The sequence below is a fragment of the Lissotriton vulgaris genome, unplaced genomic scaffold (genome assembly GCF_964263255.1).
Source record: "Lissotriton vulgaris unplaced genomic scaffold, aLisVul1.2 SCAFFOLD_775, whole genome shotgun sequence".
NCBI lineage: Eukaryota > Metazoa > Chordata > Amphibia > Caudata > Salamandridae > Lissotriton > Lissotriton vulgaris.
The window spans coordinates 375,654-401,234 of record NW_028248826.1 but is presented as its reverse complement, the minus strand read 5'-3'; the positions used below and the strand labels follow the sequence as shown (position 1 = coordinate 401,234).

Sequence of the window (25,581 nt, the reverse complement as noted above, 5' to 3'; positions counted from 1 at the left end):
ATAACCAAGTACTCCTCTCCAGCACTTGACTCTCTCAGGGTAGCGAGACAGAGCAGTCCAAGGCTTACTCAAGGAGGTGAGGTGGGGTTAGACATTCAGAATACAGTGTAAACCGTACCACCAGCTGATAAACTCAATGTCCAGTCAGTGCTTTACTTTTTATAAAAGAAAAGTACTTTAATACACATAAGATAATTATTCTACACATGAAACTAGGATAAACAGTGAAAACCAGAAGTCTCTACAACCCTCTGGGGCAGAGTTCTGACCCCAAACAGTATTATAGCGCCTAGACGCCAAGCACTATAAAAACACAGTTAACATGAAAACACACAGTAAGCATTGCATATTACAGATCATGTTACACAGGGCTGTTCTCATTCACTAGAGCCTTGATACCAAACTTTGTATTGAAAGGATATAGTTTCAGCATATGATGTGAAGTCAAATGTTCGTGATCAGCCCCATAACCCCCCTCCCAAAGCAACAGAAGTGCCCTCCCATTGTGAGTGAGGACACCGCTCTAGAGGTGTCAGGGATCTGATCAGAGGTGCCGGATGTCTTGGCACAGTTTACTGGAGTCCCACTAGTCACTGGCTAGCTGTAGGAGGGTAGTGGCTGGGCAGAGTGCCAGTTCACCCTGATACCATCAGAGTTCACAATAAAGAAAGGTGTGGGCCTGCTTCACTGGCCTCTATTCCCAGTTACTGCTTGTACAGGCTCCCACAGCGCAAGGGAGGAGCCTAGAGGGGATGTGATCTCACCTTCAAAGCCTAGAATCAAGCATCCTACTCTCTCTGGCTCTCGTCATGTGCTGCAAGCTTCTTTCCTCCAGCCTCTGTGATGTGCTGTAAGCTTCCTCTCCACACTGGGTGATGTGCCGCAAGCTTCCTTCCCACACCTTGGGCAGCTGTCTGTAATTTCCTTGGTCCAAAGCGAATGCTCCTCCAAGCCTCACAAACAGCTGGTCCTTAATGATGCTGTTGCCTTCCTTCCAGACCACAGTGAACAGTCTTATCTCCTGTCTTCACACTGCGGGGTCCGTGCCTGGGGATGTACCATGTTACAACGCATACCATTACAACTACCTACTGTTACAACGCGACCATTACAACGCATACCATTACAACGCATAGCGCTTTGAGGTGCTGGATAGTGGTAAGTATAATTTACTATTCTAACTCCAGTCCCCGTTGACCCTAGGGAAGGTGTTGGATAGTAAATTATACTTATTCCCTATCCTAGAGCGCCCCCCAGCGCAATGCGTTGTAATGGTATGCGTTGTAAAAGTCGCGTTGTAACAGTAGTGCGTTGTAACAAATGCGTTGTAACAGGTGTATACCCTAGGCACCCTCCTGACCAAGTCTGTGCAGTTTGCCATGCATGTCGGCCTGTTGCCTTTGTCTGACTGATGTGTGTTTGAGAGCTCGTGGGTGCACAGGGGAAGAATGGTGATTTGAGCCAGTGTGAGGAATGTGAGCTGTTCTTCTGGACATTCCAGCTCCCCCCCGTGCCCCTCCCTATTTCCTTAGAAAGGCCTGGTGGGCTGGGGTAGACACTCTGCTCTTATCTGGGTTTAGCTACACTAACTTTGTGGATTGAATCCTCCCCCACTGGTCAGGGCCTCCTGGCTGGAGTTAATTAAAATTCCTCTCTAGAGGGTTGCACAGCCTGATACCAAAACAGGCCCTGCTACATGCTTTACCCATGCACTGAACACGCGGTGAATGGTCTGTGATTGGAGGTGTATTCAGAATGCAGAAAGCGGCAGACCCTCTGATTGGATGAGCCTATCAATCAGAGGGGATAAAAGTCTGGCCTGAGTGGTCAGCTGTTGTTCAAAGACTGGTCTATGACAGAGAAGATAGCCAGGCACGGACCCCGCAGTGTGAAGACAGGAGATAAGACTGTTCACTGTGGTCTGGAAGGAAGGTAGATATAGATATATTGCTGCCACCACTGTCAGTCTACCACAGCCTTAATAGAGAGGGCAGTAGCCACTCTCTGAGAAATAGGGGTGCACTAGGCATGCCCCCTCGACCTCAGAGCCAAGCTCTAGGGTCTCAATCCATGTAAACAGGGAGACCCTCAGTGGACATGTATGATTGTTATACTCACTGGGGTAGGGTCTAGAGAGAGAGGAGAGAGGGAAGAGTAAGGAGAGGGGAAAGTGAGGAGAGACAGGAGAGAGGGAGGATAGGGGAGAGAGTGAAGAGGGGAGAGAGAAGAGAGTGGTGAGAGGGGAGAGTGGTGAGAGGGGAGAGAGAATAGAGTGGTGAGAGTGGAGAGTGGTGAGAGGGGAGAGTGGTGCGTGGGGAGAGCGGTGAGAGTGTTGAATGGGGAGAATGGTGAGGGGGGGAGTCGTGAGAGTGGGGAGAGGGGCTAGAGTGAAGAGAGGAGAGTGAAAAGAGGAGAGTGAGGAGAGAGGAGAGTGAGGAGAGAGACGGGAGGGGAGAGAGGAAAGAGGTGACAGAGAAGAGAGTTGTGAGAGGGGAGAGTGGTGAGAGGGGAGAGCGGTAAGATGGGAGAGTGGTGAGAGGGGAGAGTGGTGTGAGAGGGGAGAGTGGTGGTGTGAGAGGGGGGAGTGGTGAGAAGGGAGAGTGGTGAGAAGGGAGAGTGGTGAGAGGGGAGAGTGGTGAGAGGGGTTAGAGGGGAGAGTGGTGAGAGGGGAGAGTGATGAAAGGGTAGAGTATTGAAAGGGTAGAGTGGTGAAAGGGGAGAGTGAGGAGAGAGTGAGGAGATAGGAGAGCGAGCAGAGAGAGGAGAGAGGGAAGAGTAAGGAGAGGGGAGAGTGAGTAGAGATAGGAGAGAGGGAGGAGAGGGGAGAGAGTGAAGAGGGGAGAGAGAAGAGAGTGGTGAGAGGGGAGAGTGGTGAGAGGGGAGAGAGAATAGAGTGGTGAGAGTGGAGAGTGGAGAGTGGTGAGAGGGGAGAGTGGTGAGTGGGGAGAGTGGTGAGAGTGGGGAGAGTGGTGAGAGGGGAGAGTGTTGAGATGGGAGAGTGAGGAATACGGAGGATCTGTAGATGGAGTGCTAGCTAGCTCACAAAACTAACAAGTATGTAAGACACTTCCCCTCAAAAATCTGCAGTCTCCTTCCTGCCAGAAAGCAGCTGGGGTGTTTCTTGTAAAGGGGAGACTGAGGAGAGGGAGAGTGAGGAGAAGTGAGATGGGAGAGAGGGTAGACTGAGGAGAGGGTACACTATGGAGAGGGGAGAGTGAAGAGAGGGGAGAGTGAGGAGAGGGGGGAGAGGGAGAGGGAAAGTAGAGAGGGGAGAGGGGAGAGAGAAGACAAGGGAGAAAGGGGATAGAGTGAGGTGAGAGATGGGAAAGTGAGGGGAGATGAGGGAGTGGAGAGTGAGGAGAGAGGGAAAAGGGGAGGGGACAGAGGGGAGGGGAGAGAGGGAGGGGAGAAGGGAGAGTGAGGTGAGAGTGAGGAGAGAGAGGGGAGAGTGAGGAGAGAGGGAAGGAGAAAGTGAGGGGAGAGTGAGAAGAGAGGGGAAAAAGAGAGGGGATAGTGAGGTGAGAGGGGAGAGTGAGGGGAGGTGAGGGTAGAGTGAGGTGAGAGGGGAGAGTTAGAAGAGAGGGGAGAGTGAGGAGAGAGGGGAGAGAGATAGGGCATGGGAGTAAGGGGAGAGAGTGAGGTGAGAGTGAGTAGAGAGAGGGGAGAGTGAGGAGAGAGGGGGAGGGGAAAGTAAGGGGGAGGGTAGAGTGAAGAGAGGGGAAAAACAGAGGGGAGAGTCAGGTGAGAGGGGAGAGTGAGAAGAGAGGGGAGAGTAAGAAGAGAGGGGAGATTGAGGAGAGAGTAAAGAGGGGAGTGGAGAGGGGAGGGTAGAGAGGGAGTGGAGAGGTGAGAGGGGAGAGAGAGAGAGGAGAGGAGAGAAAGGGGAGAGGGTGAGGGGAGAGTAAGGAGAGAGAGGGGACAGTGAGGGGAGAGTGATGGGAGATGGAAGAGGGGAGGAGAGAGAGGGGAGAGTGTGGAGAGAGGGGAGAATGAGGAGAGAGTGGATAGTGAGGAGAGAGGGGAGGGGAGAGTGAGGGTCGAGGGAGGCGAGAGGCGAGAGGAGAGAGAGGGGGAGAGAGGATAAAGGAGGAAATTGAGAGAGGAGAGAGAGAGAAATGTGGGAGAGAGTAGAAGGAGAGCTAGGGAGGGGAGAGGGGAGAGAGGGGAGCGAGGGAAAGAGAGTGAGGGAGATGCCGAGTGAGAGTGAAATTGCAGAAAAAAATAGGGGCAGCGAGCTTATTGAAATAGAGGTGTGACGTACACAGTTTGTTTTAAGTCGACTGTAATGGTGTAAGTTCTGAAATGCGAATAACTCCATATATTCCTGTGGGAGATGGGTATCTCATGTTTAACACCACTACTGTGCAAGCTGAAAATGTGTCCATCTTTTAGAGTTTCAGGCTTGGTTGTGTTAAGCTCATTGCGTGTCTGGTCTCATTTAATGTGTATGCGCTGGCTGAAATCAGAATAAATGTGAACAACTCCATATATTCCTGTGGGAGATAGGTATCTCATGTTGAACACCACTACTGTGCAAGCTGAAAATGGGTCCAACTTGTACAGTTTCAGGCATGGTTGTGTTAAGCTCATTGCGTGTGGAGCCAAAACGAAACTGTCGAAAAGGGAGGTGGGAATGCAAGGAGCCTGAATAAAGCAGACGATAAGGGAGGGGGGAGGAGGGAGATGCGAACAGAGCATCAAAGGGCTGCCCAAGAAGGGAGCGGGGAATGCGAGGAGCCAAAATGAAACTTTCGAAAAGGGAGGGGGAAATGCAAGGAGCAGAGGAGCCAAAAGGGAGTGGGCTAAAAGGGAGGGGGGAATGCGAGGAGCCAAAATGAAACTGTTGAAAAGGGAAGGGGGAATGCAAGAAGCAGACAGAGGAACGAAAAGGGAGTGGGCTAAAAGGGAGGGGGGAATGTGAAGAGCCAAAATGAAACTGCCAAAAAGGGAATCAAGAATCTGCAGTATCCTCCCTGCCCGAAAGCAGCTAGGGTGTTGCTTGTAAACAACAAGCAAATGGTGTGCGATGTGCATGCGCTCGCACACATGCACTGTAGGCAATCCGCCTAGAAAAGCCTTTGGGTGTATTTTTTTAAGCCCCTACCTAATATCTCGCCAACAAGCATTGCTAAAGCAATGGCTTAGGCTCGACCTAAAAACATATACCTGAAATGAAAAACAAATGCCAGTAAAATTGCTCTTCACAGTGGTATAGATCCCCTCCGTTGCTTTCGATCTGAGGGAACTCTGGGTCAACATTAACCATGCAGGAATGGTTATTCTTTGTAAAAAAGTATGGGAACTGTTCTGATAAAAAAACAAAAAACGTTCTGAAGTTTGCTGGAATTCTCACCTATCCGATTACGTACTCGAGGACTGCACCTCAAACAGACCACGGTGGCCGACATCTACCTGAAGCTCCTCCCCCCTCACCTCGAGACTGACGGCGTCTGATGGCGACTGCTGCGGTTTGGCGGGCTACCCGTTATGTGCTTGTATGCACGCTGAGGCAGTTTTGAATTCCTGCTGAATTTGCTTACAGATGCTCGCGCTGATATTACCGGCAGGGAGACCGACTGTCATTAAGCCTGCTTCTCGTGGAAATGTGAGGTGAGCAGCACTACACTTTGAAACGGACACGGGATACATTGTATCAGTGCGGGACTGAAAGAAAGCTTCTATTGCCAATATCGCACACAGCGTGTTTCCTGCCTCTTCTTTCGCTTTGCATACTGGCTGTATACTGTTGCTGAGCCCGTTCTGTTGCTTTGTTGAGAGTCTCCCCTGCCGCTGAGGCTGCATATAATCTGGCAGCGGCCGCAGTTTGGGTCAACTCTATGTTCCAGCATTCTTTGCAGCACTTAAACCAGGCGTTCGTCGTATGCAAGCACTATTAATCATCCTTTAAAGAACTTTTGCGAGAGCAGTGGCCGCTTGGGATTATAAAATTTGGATTTGGACTTTCTACTACCGCGATTTATTGGGCATACTCTTAAAATAAATTTCGAACTCTTCTAGACCATTTATCCAGCACACAAGCAGTTCGGTGATGGGGAAATAATTAACTGCATGTGCAAAAGCGCAAATTCGTCGCCAGCAAAGGAAGGGTGATGCTGAAGTTGTAAAAAATGCAGACAAGGAACGGGTAAAGAGAAGCTTTCCCTTTCATACCTGCGCTGTTTGCGGACTCAGCGCGTCATCAAACTCTTTCAATCCTTCCTGTGAATCCAGCACTTCAGGACCTCGCCGGACCCGCTACGCAGGTCCCGCATCGCCCTCTGACACAGGCGATAGCATACCAGACCATCAGGGGGCACTTTGCTGGCAACCGGCAGGGCTGCGAGCATCAGCAGGGACTCCAAGGACCAGGAGTCCCTGCGCGCCCTTGGGACCAGCTGGGCTGCTCTCCCTGCCGGCCCCGCCCACCCGCTAGACTTCCTTCCTTCCAGCAAGTTACTTAAAGAAGGCGCAGACCCCGCGGGAAGGCGCCGGGAGAAGCCCGGGACAAGGGCGGGACCATCTAAGGCCATCAGAGGCCGGGACGGGCCACCCCCCTTGGCTGTGCAACTAAACGAGGTAATCAACCTGTGTTAAGAAATTCCCAGTCCCTGTAGGTGCCCGCTGCTATATTCTCTATGTCGTCTAAGGGGGGTCGGAAAATCTCTTCTCTGACAAGGGACATGGCTAAGGGGACGATGGTCCATTACTTAATTAAGACAACTCCATCTACTGTCCAACAACCTATAAGAACAGAATATGAACGATTGTCTACTGACTGTTCCAATACTGTTTTCACTCCCCCACAGTCAGCCGCCGTATCACCAAATCTATCATTTCTGGAGGAACTTAATAGTCTATGCAATTCCAAGTATGCTGCTGTGAAGTCTACATCGGAGCACATTAATGCATCCTTTTGTCCTACAGTCATCACAAGCCCCCAGTCGAGTACTTTATCTCCACCCGATGGAAATCTCCTGGGTACTTCCCTCTGCCCACCTGATACAGGTAACATGAACCCCATGAACCCCATGATGTCTCTCCAGGACCCCTCTGGTAAAAGAAAACGACCAGTGGACAAAGACACAGGCACCCAAGTAAAGCAGAAAAAACTGTATGCATCCTCAACTTCACCAACCTTGTTGGCCCAGCTACAAACTATGATTAACTCTGTGATACACCCTTTAATAGAAAGAATGAACAATCTTGGGGATAGGATCGGGGCATTAGAGGAAATGACCGAGACAAACTTGCTACTCCTAAAAAGTATGGCTGGCACCAATCATTTACAGCCGTTACGTGATACCGTACCCCCTTTAACAGCTCCCCAAAGTAATATTCATCACCATCAACTTGGACAGGCAGTCCCAGCCATGCTAATTCCACCCATCGAGAAAGTTCCCGCTAAACTAATAACAACACATAGTTGTTCCCTTGAAACGGGGCCGAATAAAGTAACCATTCCTCCCAAAGGGCCACTTCCCAACACAGGGAACATGCCACGAAAATCTAATCACATCCATTTACCACCGGAGGCTGCCCCGTTTGTGTGTGTCCTTTCTGGTGTGCCTGAGCTCACAAATGGAAAAACTGAAAGTCAACAGGAGTTAAGAAATAAGGCACTGTTTTGGTTAACAAAGAATAGACCCCTGCCCCCTGACATCGACGGCAGAATACATTGTGTTAGAAGGGTGGGATGGCTAGGTCCGCTTCGAAAAGAGAGACCTGGCGACCTGGTGCTGATAAGGTTTAAAAATAGCAATGTTGTCCCATACCTACAGACTTGGAAACCACAGATAGGAGATGGATCTATACACACCTGGGGACTATCTGATTTTTATCCCAGAGAATCACTTCACTGCCACACAAGATTAATGAAGAGAGTAACTTTTGGGTGGGTTGAAACGGCGCCGGGATGAGGGGTATTCACATCTGGACTGACTTGATATACTATCGATTTGGTATCTGACCTCCTTTAAAGTTTTTATGCTATAATGTTATTCACTGTGATATGAATTGAAATGTAACGGTGTATATATTTTGCAATGCGCTTTTATGATTTTATACTTAAAAATCGAATAAAGCTATTTTCATTCATTTTCATTCATTCTACTTGAGGATGTAGAAATGGCCTGCCTATGTCTAATGATGGTGAGTGGTTTACCTTGTTCATCATTACTTATGTCTCACATGCATGCCTGATTGCTAACAGACATAGGCTCTTGCATCCGCCAAGATCAACAAGGAAGGGTATACATTGTCTATGAGTGAAAAGGATCATTTTCTTTTCACTTTCACACCACTAGTCTCCGTTTCCCTCAAGACTGCAGTCAGGCTAAAGAGTCTTATGTGTGTCCTGCTACAGGGAGGCAGTGGACAACCATCTGAACGCATCTAACCTTGACAACCTGACACCTGATTGGATAAGCAGAGTCTTGATGCTGTCAAGTCTGGCCTACTCCAAAGTGGTTTGCGCTGGAGCACCAAAGCAAGACATAATGAAATATTAGCTCCAGCAAACTCAACTGAGCAGACTATGGCTCACCCTAAAGACATCTTCACACATCACACCAGTTATTAAAGAACAAGCTTCTGGTGGCTCAGATATTGTCTTCAAAGCTTATGTGGGACCCAGCCCTAAATAGCTCTAGTTGTTATTCATGAACTATACCTTGCAGAGAATCTTGACACCCAGCAATGTAAATCTGCTGTTTCAGATCAGATCCAGCCAGATGTCCCATGGCGGAAAGTCGATCCATGTCATAGGATCTTACCTGTGGAGCACATTGGGCTCAAATCTGAAAAGCCAAATTATGAAAGCTATCAGATAGAAACTGAACACAAGCATCTATAAAGAAGCCATCACTACCATCCAGGGAAACACTGTTACTACCAATCATCCCACCAAGAGCACACAGGATCCCTCTGTATACAGTTTGATCCAACCAATGTCCAGATGTGACCTTTAGGCCTTCTTGACCGAGTATGCCCCAGCCTTGGTCTATGTGTCATCTAACAAAAAGGATGATCAGTTGGCTAAAAACTGCACACCTTTTTGCAGTTGTCAGCCTTATGAAGTTGCAATCATTTCAAGCCAGCGATTTACAAAACACTGAAAATAAATATATCTGCTGCTTTTCCAAAATGTTGCATAGGCTGGTCCGACCATGAGTACAGATGAAGGTGCAGTGCAGCCAGCGGACCAGGAGATAGCCTACCGGCATTGCCACCCCATACTCCACTTAATGCATAAAGAATGGTATGCCAAGCTGTAGGTCTGCATGCAACTTTGCGAATAAATGGAATTCTGTGAATTGATGGCTAACTGCCCTATAAAGCTGGAACATGATCAATGCTCTCCCATGGTTTTTGCACCTTTTGGGGGCAAAGCCAGCATCTCCTCATCACCATACTGATGTGACTCATGAGGCAGGGGTTAAACAGCAACAGAAATATTCCTTCTGTTTTTCATGACTGGAGGGTTGGGTGGGAACTGCAGGTGCAAGTGCATGATTTTGCTCTGCTGCCTGGCCCTCCTCTTACCTACAAGTCCCAAAATGTTCTCAACACCTGCGGGCTCAAATACCATTGGAGGGGAAAATGTGCCTTTCATAAATATGAGTCTATAGTTCTGTGACACCAGATCTAAGTACATTATTGCCAGTTAATTAAACTAATTTGGCCAATAGTCTGTTTCAAAGAGATGTCTCATGTACTTTTACAGAATACATTAAAACAAATTGTTTAGTAAACTATCATACCTACATCACAATATTTATTATGTTGTTTGTAAAATGTACCCCTTCACCCCAGTGAATTAGCTGCACTCCAATTATATCTAACATTAAAAATACTAACCCCAGAATGGGAGTCATTGAGTATTTCAAAATTGGTTAAGGAATGCAGGAAAATTAAGAATGTTGACTAATTACTCTGGCTAGTCAGGTGTGTCCGCTAGATGCACGCCACAGACACCCCCGACTCTATTAAGCACTGTTTTGCAAATTCTAATGGCCTCTGCTTTTATCCAACAAAACTAATGAAACAGTAGTCAATAAGCCCCATTAGGTGATCGTTTTCTCAATGATCAATCACAGGGAAGATGGATAAAGGCATACATGGTTGCCGATTCCGATTTCCTGTCAAACCACATTTTCATCATAAGCACAAAGAATAAAAAATGACTTCTTGCAGGAGCCCTTGTTTGCTTTTACTAGAAGCCAGAAGTGATCGGAGAGGCCTGTTAAATAAACAACATAATTCAAACATAAAGCCCAAGATATTAATAAAGACAGGGCATTGATTAAATAATGTATCAGGCAATCAAGTTGTGGGATATTTTCAGCTCCGTTTGCTTGTATACCCTATAAACACCGAAATATGTAAACCCACTCTGAATAACTACTTCAGCTGAATATTAAAAGATACTTAGACAAATTATACTGGATATGTTTAATAATGAAAGAGCTGCCAACTTCTTTCCAAATATATAGGTGACCCTGAGGGATCATTAGACAACATTTGAGGATACCTGCACCCATTATAAAAAAATGAAGCTTTTCCTTTAAAGTCAATCATTTTCCAGATATTTTTTTTTTTAAAACAGCATGAGACAAAATGTAACAATAAGTTAACTGTACATCAGTCAAATACTGAAAACAGATACGAGGTGCCGTCTAGTATAGCCAAGAGATGTGTAATATGGCAAATGTTGAGAACTGAAAACTGGTATTCCAATGTACGTCTTAGGTTAGGTTAGAGTATTCTATGCTGCAATAAATCTTTTATGCTATGTTTAGTTCTAGAGCCTACAAAGAAATTAAAGTAATTTATTGGAGTAAAGTGGAAAATAAATTCGATTTGGAAAATAATGCTTACCATAGGTTTGTTTTACATGAAATAACTGGGACGCACTCGGCCACATTATTGAAAATACATGTTTAAATGCTGTGCACTAGCATTGGTTCACATTTGCTTTTTTGTTGTTTTTTTAATCCACATTCCGCTGTAGCCCCTCTCTATCTCTGTGTGTGCAAAGTAATATTTTTCTCTAACTTCCTCAGTCGAAGGGATGTGTTGTGTATTGAAACATTACAAGGTTATAACCGCTATTGCTATGTTCGAACTGTCTGCACAATAGTCCATTGCATTAATTTTAATTTCTTGTGTATTTGTCCAGTGAAAATCATTTGCGAGTAGACATATTGTAAAGCTGTCCAAAGGGATTTTTAGATTGTTAATTCATCTGGTTTGGATGAAGTCCTCTATCTGCAATAAGGTTCTGGCATATCTCTCTTGCTTTTTCTGTAGATCTACATTAAAAGTAGTTTATTGGTGTGTTGGACCCAATAGACCACCATACTCTACTGCATGCTGCACACTCTGAATTGGCTTTGAAGAATTTATTTTGCAGTGGTCCAGTTCTTTCCGAAGAACAGAGCCCCAATGGCCAAGATAGTCTCCTGGAGGCCCAAAACCAACCGATTAACCCGTAGCATTTCACAAAGTCCGCCCTTGCACCTGTGACCTTCAACCTGATGAGGGGCCCTGGGCATTCTTCTTGACAGCATAATATCCCTAGACTATCACTCTTGACAAAGACATTGGCTTCAAGCCCCAATTCACCCAATTCACACAATGAAGGAAAACCAAATGGCACCATCTGGCTATGCTCCTCAACCTGAAGCTCTTTCCACACTTCCCGACTACTGAATAACTGTCTGAGAACTGTTTTTATCAGTGGCGGCTCCTCGAGGGAGTGCTGCGGGGTGGTGAGGCGGGGCGGAGCGGGGAATTGGCAGGGCGGGGGGTAGTAAACTCCGGCATATGGCCCAATAGAGTTAAGTAAGTAAATAAATAAATAAAACTAATTACATTGCGCACGCGGCATCGCAATCGGCGATGCAGCGTGCGCAATGTAATTCGTTTTATTTATTTATTTACTTAACTCTGTACGGCCGTATGCTGGAGTTTACTACCCCCACCTGCCCGTACCCCGCCCACCCCATCGCCCCGCAGCACTCCCTCTAGGAGCCGTCACTGGTTTTTATCCGATATTTAGACAAGTAATGTCCTATTGCTACTATAGGGTATACTACTTGGCCAGATTTTGGGTGGGAGAGTGACGAGTGGTAAAGAATGTTGTGAAACAAAGAGAGAGATGCTTAATGTTTTCTGCACAGTTTAACTTGCATTGAGGTATACTATTCAAGTATTCATGTGTGTATTTAACCACTTAAGTATGAACATTCTTACATAGCCGCGTTATTAGTAAGAGGAGCCTTTTCTGGGAACACTAATGTCGATTGAAATAGCAGAGATATGAAGTATATTTAGAAATCTGTGGCTGCAGAATACATTTTTCAGTTATCTAATTATTACAGTTTTATAATTAACATAAACTGTCACATTACTACATGGAAGGACGGGCAATTTAGTTAATCGGCATGTTTTAAAATAAAGAGTTAGCATCGATGAAAAACAGACACAGACAAAAAAGGTATCGGGAAAGAGAAGGAAAAGAGGAAATCTGTATTCCAATTGTGTAAATGGGAGAATGTAATTATTGTGTGCATTTTTTTGCACTTCAAAAAGTTGCAAATATCTTAATCTATTGTTTATTTGTGCTATCAGCAAAACAAAACAAGCGAAAAAACTCCTACAGAGCTTTACATTATTGTTTGAGAAAAATTCTGCTCTCCAAATGCAACTGGTTTTGTCAACGAGCTTGTAAAGTTGAGCTAGCATTGCAAAAGCCAATAAAGGCAGCCGACCATCTTGGATGTATATTTCCAAGAAGGACATCACATTAATATGTAATGTGATTATTTTCTTGGAAATATAGAAAATAACATTCAGATACCTTGGACCATCATATTTATACTTCCAGAATGGCCACTACATTGCTTGTAAATGTCACATGGCAGCCATCTTGGAATTATATATTTTATACTTCCAAGATGGCCACTACATTGCATGTAGATGTAACGTCTTGGAACAACAGAAAATATCATTAGAAGATGGTTGTTTAATGCAATTCGCTTTTTCAATAACGGTGAAATTTAACAAGCATTGGCAAAGCCAATAATGACAAACACCAAGCATAGGCAAAGCAATAATGCTTATATATGCATTGACATTCCCTGTTCAGATGGTTATTCTATTCCTATGTGAAGCAAAGCTATGCTTTGCTGGCATTTTTTGTATGTGAAGAAATGATGCAATGCTTATGATAGGTATTTACATGTATTTTTATTGCAAGCGTACAAACATTTTGTGTACTGTGAGAGAACTTGAAGAATTAGATTATTTCATGGTTTTACTCTTAGAGCTGAATTTGAAGTTTGTTTCTGGATATTTATTTACCACATATTATATAGTTTTCAAAAAGTGTCAAACATTGCCTTGCAGCCACATGAGAGCATTCATTATTTCACAGATTGTCAAGAGAGAGAGCGAGAGAGAGAGAGAGAGAGAGAGAGAGAGAGAGAGAGAGAGAGAGAGAGAAGACAAAGCAGTTAGAATCCAACTGAATGTAAGTTAAGAACTACCTGTGTGCTCTTTCAGTAGTGGGTCAAAGACCATCTTAAAAGCGCTAGTTTCAATAGCCAGCTATATTGTACATACTGTGGCGTGACCCACATTTCAGTGCTAAAAGTGTGCTAGATTATGAGTCTATGGACAGCAAAACAACTGACCCACTGGTAGATGAAGTGAGAAGAGGCCAGTACAAGACTGTTGTCTTGTTTATAGCGAGGAGCTAATTTCTGCATTTACCATGGCCCTTAGCAATAGTAGGCTTCATGCTTAGTGAGCTAAGTCATGGTTATTTATTTGACCAGAGCGATTACTGGGCTTGTAACTCATGGTGCCAATTCTACAGGTTCATACATAATCTGGCAGCCTTATTCTATAGATTTCAAGATCATTGATAAGAATTTTGGAAACCAGGAGAAACATACTTTATAATAGTCCAAATACACCATCAACAAATAGTTGGCGTTGAACAAGATTCAAAGGTTTGCATTTCTATAATCTGGTTGGTCAGTCAAGTGGGATTATCTTTGGAGTTGCCCGAAATTACATTGATTTCGATTTTGAAACATACAGGAAGAAGTAGTAGAACTTGTGATTCGGGCATTTGATGATACTGGCATGATTTCCACTTGTTTACGTGAGTAAAGTGTGGATTTGTTTATCATCAACGTACATTTGAAGGTATACTCAGTGTCGCTGTATCGCCTCTGCCAGTAGGTGCTGAATAGCAGCAGAGAAAGGGGAAGATCCCTGTGGAAATCATCCTGAAACTTGTTTTGATAAACCCAAGGACTCAGCACTGAATTTCCACTCCTGTCTTATAAGAATGAAATGGGTCTAGGCTAAGGGTGTTGGGGACACTTCTTGTCATTCGTCTAAAATTCTCAGTAGGATGTTGTGAAAAAAGGTGCCATAGCTTAGGGAGAGGTTAAGTACAACCATGGTAGGATGATGGCATTCATCAAGCATGGTGAGGAGGCCCTCAATTTCAATTCCTCTCTTGTGCTAAAAATCAGATTGTTAACTGTGACATATGTAGCATTGTTCCACATGCTTTTTCCTTTCGTCTTGTCAACTCTCTGTGAAGAACTTTTTTTTATGAACTTTTTTTATTGATTCAAAACAATAAACAGGGGGCATAGAAAAGTCATTACATGCTTACATAGAAAAATGGGTCTTCAAGGAAACAGAGTCACTGGCACTTTGGATATGTAGTTCAGTCATAACAAATCGATGCCCCCCCCCTCCTCGGTACGTCCTCCCCACCCCCCACTCAGAATCTCTGTCACTGTCTAATTGCGGTGGCTCACATATGAAACCCCTATACTCATTCCATGCCCCCCAGATTTTGGCCCATTTTTGCGGACATTTTCTATTCAAATACACTGCTCTTTCAGCCACCGTCGCAGAGTCTAGATCGGAGCACCACTTCCTAAGCGCCGGCACCTGTGCTGCCCCCCAGAGCCTAGCTATATTCCTTTTAGCGTACATGATACTCAGCATGGCCAAGTCTTGCAGTGAGTGATTAAGATCGTTTGGATCCCAAATATTCAATAAGCAACATCTCGGCCCCGGGGCCAGCGACACTTTAACCACCTGCGACACAGTCCGCATAACCCTTACCCAGTAATCAACAATCCGTGGGCAGTCCCATATGGTATGAAAGAACGTACCCTCCTCCCCGCACCCTCGGAGACAATACTGATGTGCCGCTTTCTTCATCTTGTAAAGGGAGACCCTAGTGTAATAAACACGATGTAAAATTTTTAACTGTACCAATCTAAGCCTATCTGGTATAGCCACTTCACGCGGTGAGGAGAGCGCCGTCTGCCGATCCGACTCATCGAACTTGACCGTCTCAGCAGTCCATGCGGTCTGCAACTTCAGGGTGGGGTCAGGCAGGTTAGTGAAGAACTTTTTGGGGATTTGAGAGTTTGGTAAATATTATCGACTTAGAATTTACAATTGTCATATCATGTTTTTACTCTGTCCACCATGCATTAGTATGGTGCCACAAGGAAAGTGGGCTGGACAGGTACCAGATAGATTTTTGGCAGGGGGCTAATTCCAGATAGTGTGCCATAGTGAAGGAGTAGAAAAATAACACATTTAATCCAATGCAACTACACCATAAAAACTACGTTGATATACATATAGGGAAATACAATAACATTGACATTTTGTAATATGTGATAATGTTAACCCTACCCAGATACATTCTTAGTCATTTACACAGAGCTTGTAAAATTATGAGACTTTTCATCTTCCAAGTTGTGAAAAAGCAGTGCTTAGTGAATAAAAGATATGGATCTCCATTCTTACCAGTATTATTGTACATTTACATTATTTTACTCACTTGTTATTCAATCCAAAGTCTATGAGGTATATTTTCTCAGACAATCATTCAGCAGCGGCCGATGCAGGTACGCACGGTGGGGCAGGGCGGGGTAGTGGGAATGTCGACAGAATAGGATTTATTTATTTATTTTATTGTCCCTATTTCGTTGTTTGGCAACATTCCCCCTACACTCACCGTGCCTACCTGCACTGGCTGCTGCTGCAATCTTTCAAAATGGAGATGGACCACTTGCTTAGATGTGTCACTTATCCTATTCTAAGCCAGAGTTGGAACTATAATAGATTTAATGTGGCCAGTTATAGCACCATGCATAGGTGTCTAGTTTGAATTAAGTAAACAAGGACAGTTATGTGCGGCATATGGATTTACCTGCAGGGAAAGGGCCTTTGTCACTCAGATTGAAAGTGTTTGCTGTAAATAAAGGATGTGGTAGTTGTTCAAAACGCTACCTTTATTTACATTCCAGTGTAACCCTAGTTCAATGGGCCTTTGTTAAAATGGCAGAAATCAGGCCAACAAGGGCACATTCATGACCATTTGTGATTCAGTAAGAGAAAAATCCAAAACTGACTAGTCCACTGACTAGTACAAGTATGTGTTGCTTATTTGCCACTTTGGAAAGGCAAGAATGGCGGCTCTTTGGGCTCAGATATGAAGCAGTGGTAAATTCTTACTGCTGTTAGCCTCCTAAATCCTTGTGAGTGGAAACTCCCTGTGAAAATAAGGTAAATCGCATTCTTAGCCTTCAAAGAGTTGTCAGGAAATGGGTGTCTTACAAACAGACTCTGACAAGTCTTTGAATAACCTGATCTGGTAACCAATGAAAACGAATTACTGAAGACTATTTTGTGATGTCACAACATATTATGACCATCTGTAATCATAAATTGCCAGCAAAAAAAGACCTAACTGACTTGTGTAAGAGATTAACGAGGCACAGCTCAAAGTGTTGGTGGATCAGAGCCCCAGTAAGACTAACAAAGCAGTCTACATCGCCAAATGTGATTCGAAACACTCGAACATACGAACATCCAATGTCGTATGGAGTTGCAATGGTTATGAGAGAAAACAGAGAAAACAGAGTGAAGCTTAGGGCCCGATGTAGGTAAATCTACATTTACCACTTCATAAATACCGAATCATACCGAATCGGTATTTATGAAGTGGTAAATTAGAGGGGGGGAGATGTAGGTATTTCAGATTCGGTAAATCCCCCATTGCTTCCTATGGGCCTTGAAGCCCATAGGAATCAATGGGCATTACCGAATCGGTAATTACCGATTCGGTAATTACCGATTTGTGCAAGGGTGCAGGGGGTGTCACTTTGACACCCTCTAGCACCCCCAAATCAGGCATGTGAGCCATGTGTCACACAGACATGCCCTAAGGGCATGTCTGTCTGTCACATGGCATAGGTGTGCAGGCACACATGTGCATGCACACCTGGATTCGGTATTTTAACACCCAATTGGATTGGGTGTTAAAATACCGAATCTGAAGGGCCTGTGGGACAGAAAGTAGTCCCACCTACATCCCAAATTTAAAAATCGGTAAAATTACTGATTCGGTATTTTTGCGATTCGGTAATTTTACCGAATCGGTAAAATACCGAATCGGACAAAAAATGTAAATGTAAATGTAAATGTATAGGCATTTATATAGCGCACTACTTACCCGTAGGGTCCCAAGGCGCTTCGACCGCTGCGAAACCCTTCCTGGCTTCCCTGAGAGATGGTCCCTTAATGGGTATCTCCAGGGTGAGACCAGGCATCCCCGGCGGTCTGGTGGGGCCGTTAGTGAAGATGAGGCAAGCTAATGCCCAGAGTTGCCGAGTGTGAACGCTGATCAGAGTGGGCACCGAGGCGAGAGAATTATCGAGTCCGCTGACCCTGGTCCAGAAACCTGCCGCGCCGGGAATCGAACCCTGGTCCCAGGCCGTCCTCTGCTCTCGGGTCTGCCGCCTCTAACCAGTGAGCCACACTACATTGAGCCACCCTACATCTCAGTAGGCCAAATACCGGTCGGAAACGGCCGAAATCGGCCGTTTCCGACCGGTATTTGATACCTACATCGGGCCCTTACTCTCTAAAACGTGATTCTCCCCTATTTTATCCTCAACATTATTGGAAAGTTACTTACCCTGGGCACATTTTGCTTTACACCTGTGTAATTTGCGTAATTTCTCATTACTCATGTTATATGAAATTAGGCTGTTGTGCGTCATTGCATAATTTTGTTCCTTTCACAGGAAAATGTAAAGCAAAAGCATAGGTACAAAGTGAATGACATAGCACAAGGAGCTGTCGTTCGTAGCGCTTCATTTTTGTACTTTAGCGCAATATGAAACCTTGTTTCCAAAGTGGATGCAAAGACGAGTCTCGCCCTAAACTAGCCAGTTTTGCATTTTAAGCAATTATGCATAACTTTTCATATTTTGGTGAGGTTTTATGCACGTATGCAAACACAAATTACGAGAATTTCGCAAACCCTTACTATTTCCATTGAATACTTTGGTTTGATTGCAAATGGCGCCAACATTTCTCATTAACTATGCACTTGATGAGATCCTGCAGTGCATGGTCATTTCCTTTCTCTGTGAAATAGGAGTACTTTGATGTCTATAGAGTTTTTAGCACTAGGGTTGCTGAATAAATTAGCCTATTACTTGCATTCATCATGCTAGAACTTGTGAACCAAAAATCTAATGGATTTTTTGTAAAAATGGTAAAATCCAATGCAGAAATCCGATAGAGGTGTAAGTGAGCAGTTACAAAGTAGAAACACTTCAACAGCAAGTCTGCTCCACCCTCTGTGGTGAGAAGGAATTATTATCATACACCAATCGTCCATCATAGTCATTTAACCATAACTCTGCCAGATCTAGAGAAAAGATGGCACCCACTGTTCTGTTAATTTTGTGAAACAAATCTGTGTTTATTAAATGAAAACATTATTTTTAATTGATATGTGCACACACTCACTAACAGAGGATGTTGAAACTTTATGCCATCTAATTCTCCTATGCTGCACATGCAGAACCTTCCACTCTATTAAGACTTCCTCTCGCGTGTCAAACTACAACCTTCTAAAACCATCTCGTCTGTTGGGTTTTCCATAGAGGCCCTTAAACAGAGATTAGAAGCTTGATGCACAAAATGTACAATGAGATATTGTGTCGAGTTTTGGACTGATCCCCCATGAGTGTGTTGAGGAGGCATCTTTTATATCATGTATCATAACATGTACACGTTTTATGTTCATAGGTCCAATCTATGCAGGTTTTGATGTTCTCAGCTGTTCAACTATCCCTCTGTTAAGATTTTTTTCGAATACCTTTAACGTCCTAATGTTAGCGATTTCATAGCATTGGTGGACAATTTGAAATGTTGTTTAACTGCCTACTTCTGACTTATAATTCACAATACTTTGCAAACCTATGTCACCCTCGGTATCAACGGTCTTCACAGTAATTTCAGGACTTTTGCATAAATGCCTTAGTGCCTGAAAATCGAGTGATACAAAAGGGGGTGATGATGGACGGAGCATCTGAATCAATCAAACACTCACACCCAGTCAAAAGATCTGGGTTTAATCTATCACTGTTCTTTAGCTCACTCTGCCACCCCAGTTCATACATGGCTATATGCAAACCAGTCTGACCCTGTGCCTCATGGGAACAGTCTAGCCCGAACTGCCAAGCCATATCTTCCCTGGACCAGAAACAAGCTTCCGAGGACCGGTTTCTGGCATTCCAGCCGTCTTCAGTCCGGCTTGCTTGAATCCAGTGGCAAAGTGAGCAAGGGACTCACGTCTGAGCATACCCTGCCACACTTATGGCGGCCAAACGCGGTACAAAAGGGGGTGATGATCGACGGAGCATCTGAATCAATCAAACACTCACACCCAGTCAAAAGATCTGGGTTTAATCCATCACCGTTCTTTAGTCCACTCTGCTACCCCAGTTCAGACATTGGAATGCCAGAAACCGGCCCTCTGAAGCTTGTTTCTGGTCCAGGGAAGGCATGGCTTGGCAGTTCGGGCTGGACTGTTCCAATGAGGCACAGGGTCAGACTGATTTGCATATAGCCATGTCTGAACTGGAGTGGCAGAGTGGGCTAAAGAACGGTGATGGATCAAACCCAGATCTTTTGACTGGGTGTGAGTGCTTGATTGGTTCAGATGCTCCGTCCATCACCACCCCCTTTTGTACTGAAAATCAAGTGAGACATATTGTCAGGTACTGTAGAGGAGAGATTTAATCATGTCTGCCGCAGTAGGAGGGAGGGTACTACTCTTGGACTGAGTTTGTGCTCTTTGTTCCTATTGAGATAACGAGTATCCAGCTGACCATCATTATAATCAAGACAAGAAATTCATCCGGTGGCTGCAGGTTGTCTATGGGCATTTTGCAAAAATGAGGCAACGTTTGCCTCCAGTTGTAGCTATCCTTCAACTTTAGTGGAAGTAATACTTTTCTGGTGATCCACATTGTCCATGTAACCACCCAATAAATCATCTGATCACTCCACAGTGATCTCAGCATTGACACAAGTTAGACCTCTTGCTCAAAGCTTGTCAGAGAATGTGATTCTTAAATCACTGATCCAAGGAAGGGAAAGTAGTTGAAGATGAGCTGATCAATGTTTATGCATAATTGTTAGCCAATCAGGGCGCTCGCAAGGGACGCAGTGTATTTTCCACTCACAGCTCATAATGCAGACCCTGCCAGTGGAGCTGGATCAATTTTAAGAGTGGGATTGCCGCCATGAGTGTTACATCATTGAAGTTATAGTTATCATCAATAATTCAAGAGTCACACACACAAGAAGCATTCAGCAGGAGAGTGGTAAGGGTGTGGTGTGTAGCCATTGGTGGATTTTGGAACACTCCGTCACAAATATATTACTAAAGCATGTTACGATAGCGCACTTAATTTGTACAGACACAACTTTAACTGGTAAAACTTTATGGTGCACAAATGATAATGTTTATGGACATTAGCGCTTCAGCGAATATTTATAATTTGTGCCTCACCAACTAAAAAATGTCTTGATTTTTTTTAATCTCATAAGAACCTTTGTTTTCATCACCGTTCAGAATTACAAAAAGAAAGTGCTTCATTTCTGCTTTCCTAACTACAGCTGTATTTTGCAACATGCATACAGTTCATTTAAACATATGTATATTTTGTTGTGTGTTACAAAAAAAAAGATTTTTACAGCCTTTAGATGGTGTTTAGACAGACTATCAGAAACAAACATATCGTGGGTCAAAATGTAGTGTAAAGAACATTGAGGAGAACAATGTTGTGAAGGTTAGTTTCAATAGATAAGCAAAGCTTTATCGATGTATAACCACATATATGAGCCTTAATGATATATATATCTTCAAGGTATGTAGATGTGGAGTTAAGAATAAATAAATCCATACTCACCCATTTGTACATACCTTCTCCATATTTTGGTCCTCGATATTTTGGATAGAATATTCTGTCCAAAATTTACAAAATCATCTCACTTTGCAGTCAGAGAAAGAAAAGTAAGCACCAATCTCTTTATTAAAAGAATAAGCAGCAATTTGTCTGAAGACGTAATATCACTTTTGACTTATGTGTTTGAATGCACAGCAAATCGGACAAGATAAATACAACATTTAAAGGTGTATTTATTGCTTATCCACCTTCTAAAGTCCAGCATGGGAATTTGGGGGTAGCTGCAGCGCCCCCACGTCCAGCGCCTGTGCTATCTATAACTCAAACGCCCCTCATGCGCTCACCACGCACCACAGCAGTTTAGTGGAGCCATTTGACGGTCGCATACCCATCTGCCCGCCGTTCTCCTCCCTGTCTTTGTTTCCTGTTTACAGATGGATGCGCCTTGTTTATGTCTGAAAGCCTGAAGGAATCTGTGTGCTGCAGTCCCCTCTCCAATCTCAGTCAGCAGACAGCCAAAGCTGCCTATGGGTCCTCGTCATACAGTATATGCTGATTAAATAATTGCTTTATATATTAGTGAACGCTTTGCCTACTTTGTTTCAGGGTCACAACTTGCAAGAACTCAGAAGAAGCGCATCTCTGGCCAGCAAGGTTTTCATCCAAAGAGATTACAGTGAAGGGACCTTGTGCCAGTTTCAGACCAAATTCCCTGCAGAGCTGGACAGCCGGGTAATGTATCTCTTGTAAGGCGCATGGCCACATGCACAGGTTTTGAAGGAAAGAAAGAATTAACGTTCTACATAATTACATTCTTCCGGTAACAATTATGTTTGAATTTACACCTTTTACAATATTTGACTACTGTTATTCACCTTTACTCTAGAACACAAAAAGCAGGTATATAAAGAGCGATCTATTATTAATAGCATGACATTTGTATGAATTTTCTGAAAGTTCTAGTCTGTATACGCACCTATATCATTTCACTTAATTCGCTTGGTACTTGACCCACCAGTTAAAAAAAAATCACCAAATTGTGAAATTTCCAGAAATTTCGTTTAAAATAACCAAGCATTGGTAAATTCATTTTGTTTTGCCTATGTGAATAATAACATTGTTGTTTTTTGTTGTAAGTTATAGCTTGCTGAGTAGTTGTACAATATAAGTTACAGAAAGTATGTTTAAGTGTTATTTATTTACAAAAAGGCAATATATTGTGCTGGGACTAGTGGTATAGTGTGTGTAAGTAATAGCAACATTTTGAAAAATGACATGAAAGAGGGAAGCAATAGAAATAATTTATGTAATAACAATGTTATGCGTTTAGAGGAGTTCTGACAACGATTGGTCCTGGTGCCACTGCACCTGCTGCATCATTCAAACCATACCCTCAGTGTCCGCAAGATAACTGCATTTGTGACTGCATTTTTGGTGGTAAAATATAGTAATATTTGGTGCTTAGAGGAGTTATGACAACTTTTGGACCTGGTGCCACTGCATCTGCTGCACCATTCAAATCTTGACCCTATTGCATGTAAGATAACAGCTCTTGTAACTGCCTGTTTAGTAGTAAAATATTGCACTATTTGGTGTTTACAGGGGGTCCTAGAGCTTTGGGCCCCGGTATCACTTCACCTTCTGCACCATTGAAATCATGACCCTTGTCTCAAAGGTAATTGCAATTGTGACTGCCTGCTTAGCAGTAATGGATTGCAATGTTAGGTGTTTAGAGATGGCCTGATAACTTTTGGGCCCAGTGCCACGGCACCTGTTGCACCGTTCAAATCACGACCCTGTTGTGTCTGCAAGATAACTGCACTTGTGACTGCCTGTTTAGTAGTAAAATATTGCACTATTTGGTGTTTACAGGGGGTCCTAGAGCTTTGGGCCCCGGTATCACTTCACCTTCTGCACCATTGAAATCATGACCCTTGTCTCAAAGGTAATTGCAATTGTGACTGCCTACTTAGCAGTAATGGATAGCAATGCTAGGTGTTTAGAGATGGCCTGATAACTTTTGGGCCCAGTGCCATGGCACCTGTTGCACCGTTCAAATCACGACCCTGTTGTGTCTGCAAGATAACTGCACTTGTGACTGCCTGTTTAGTAGTAAAATATAGCAATATTTGTTGTTTAGTGGAGTTGTGAAATCTTTTTGCCCCGATGCCACTGCACCTGCAGCACCATTTAAATCAAGTCCCTTTTAACTGCAAGGTAACTGCAATTGTGACTGCCTGTATAGTAGTAAAGTATAGCAATATTAGGTGATTAGAGGAGTTCTGCTGCACTATTCTAATCATGATCCTGACTACTTATTTGGGCCCGGTGCTACTGCATCTGTTTGCACCTTTAAAATACTGCCTGTTTAGTAGTAAAATATAGCATAGCTCATGTAGATCAACTTTATTTTTAATGTACAGTGTTAATTACAACATTTAGAACTTGATTATAATCACCAAATAGATTATGTTGAAAAAATCAATCCGATAATGCCTACAAAGTGCAAATACCAGTACTGAGGCATGAACAAGAGATACCACAAACCTTCTAAGGCTAAAGCATCTGCTTTACACAACTAAGTAACAAAAATCAAGCATGCTAACATGCTGTAAGAAGCTGTTTACCTTTCCAGTGGGAAGAGATCTTATCTTGATAGTGCATAGGGCTTAAACAGTGTGAACAGCTTTAGTAGAATAATTGTAAATCTGTGCAGTCAGAGGAAGTTAACAAAAAACAGTCACACACAAAAGCAAATAAACACAGTAATTCGGCAATGGAAAACGATAAGAGCCCACTTCTAAGATATATTAAATACAAGAGATTTCACAAACACAGTGCAAGCGCTATGCATGCAAAATCTATAAAATCTTCAAATATTTCTACATACATTTCTGCAGAATAGAAAATGCTCATTCTTCCATCTTGTGTATTACAGTGGACCTCAATTGTCACTGTCTATTATAAGGAATAGAGTACTCCCAATCATATCTATAAGTGGGATATAGCTAGTAACTGTGGAGTTCTGTTACCTTATAAATACACAGGGCTTGTGTGGCCTTATGCCTCCATAAATTGAAGGAACTCACCAATGATGAGCTATTTCTTGTTTAAGCATGGCACTGTGCGGAATGTATGACGTTACAACGCTTACATCATGGACTAAGGAGTAGTATAAAATACTATTCCAACTCCAGTCTACCTACAGTAGGGAAGGTGTTGGATAGCAAATTATACTATTCCTTGTCATAGAGCGCCATCCAGCGCAAGTCGTTGTAACGACTTGCATTGTGAAAACCGCAATGTAATAGCATTGCAATGTAATCCCCGCGTTGTTAACAATGTTCCCCTCTGTGCGCCTTGCATCTTGTATACCTGATAATGCTAAAACCTCACTTCACTATAAAAAAATATAGGACTGGTATTAAAACAAGTCAGCGGTACTCCTTTTGTTTTTTGTTGCTGGGTCTGGTGGCTTAGTGGACTAATGCATCCTCTGGAGGGCCCTGTGTTCAACCTCATGGTCACAGGTTTAACCTCAACCTCTCATCCTTTCTGAGGTTGGCAAAATGAGTACCATTGATTTGGGTAACAATAAGCATCTGTTATTCAGCATCAACATGCCCTTTGGGGGTAAACATGCACTTTACAAATACTTATGTTATGATTATCTGAAAGTAATGAGCAACTAGATTGTCTCATCTAGACTGAAATAGCCTCTTTCAGTTTCCAGCACCAGCACCTTGAGGCGAACAATGTTGCATCTAAATATTGAAATCAGATGTTTATTCTTTAAACAGGATTGCTGACTGTATCTCAGGCAGGACTGGACTGGAAACTTAAAACAGCCCTGGCAAAAATTAACATTTCAGCCTGCATGGGCAGGTGTGCTAATGTGCGCTAGAACAAAAGTAACTCTTTCAAGTTCCAACCACAATCAGTAATGAGCACGATCATTCATAGAGGCTGAAACCGGCCTCCAAGTGTCAATACCGGCCTCCCGGGGCACCAGCCTCCCGGGGAATTGCCCGCTTGCCCGACTGGCCAGTCCGGCCTTGATCTCAGGGCTGATGTGCGCAGTTCCCCTTTGATAAGGATTAACAAATGAAAGGCAGGCTATCGAAGTTGAGCACCACCATTTTACTTCCAAGAAGGAACCTCCTTACATGGGACAGACACTGAAGCAATGTGGCTGAGAAGCATTGAAAAGTTTGCACTACTGCATCTTGTGCTTTGGAAAGTAAGGCCATGCAGAGCT

The 25,581-nt window shown here is 43.7% G+C and overlaps 1 protein-coding gene across 1 annotated transcript in view; it reads left to right on the top strand.

Moving 5' to 3' along the window:
• The window catches only part of GOLGA7B (golgin A7 family member B), a 173,322-nt gene that overhangs the window by 92,654 nt on the left and 55,087 nt on the right, over positions 1 to 25,581 (top strand). The window contains exon 2 of the mRNA XM_086950193.1: positions 21,930 to 22,055. Within this exon, the coding sequence (XP_086806319.1) occupies positions 21,930 to 22,055 (126 nt within the window). The remainder of the gene's footprint in view (positions 1 to 21,929; positions 22,056 to 25,581) is intronic.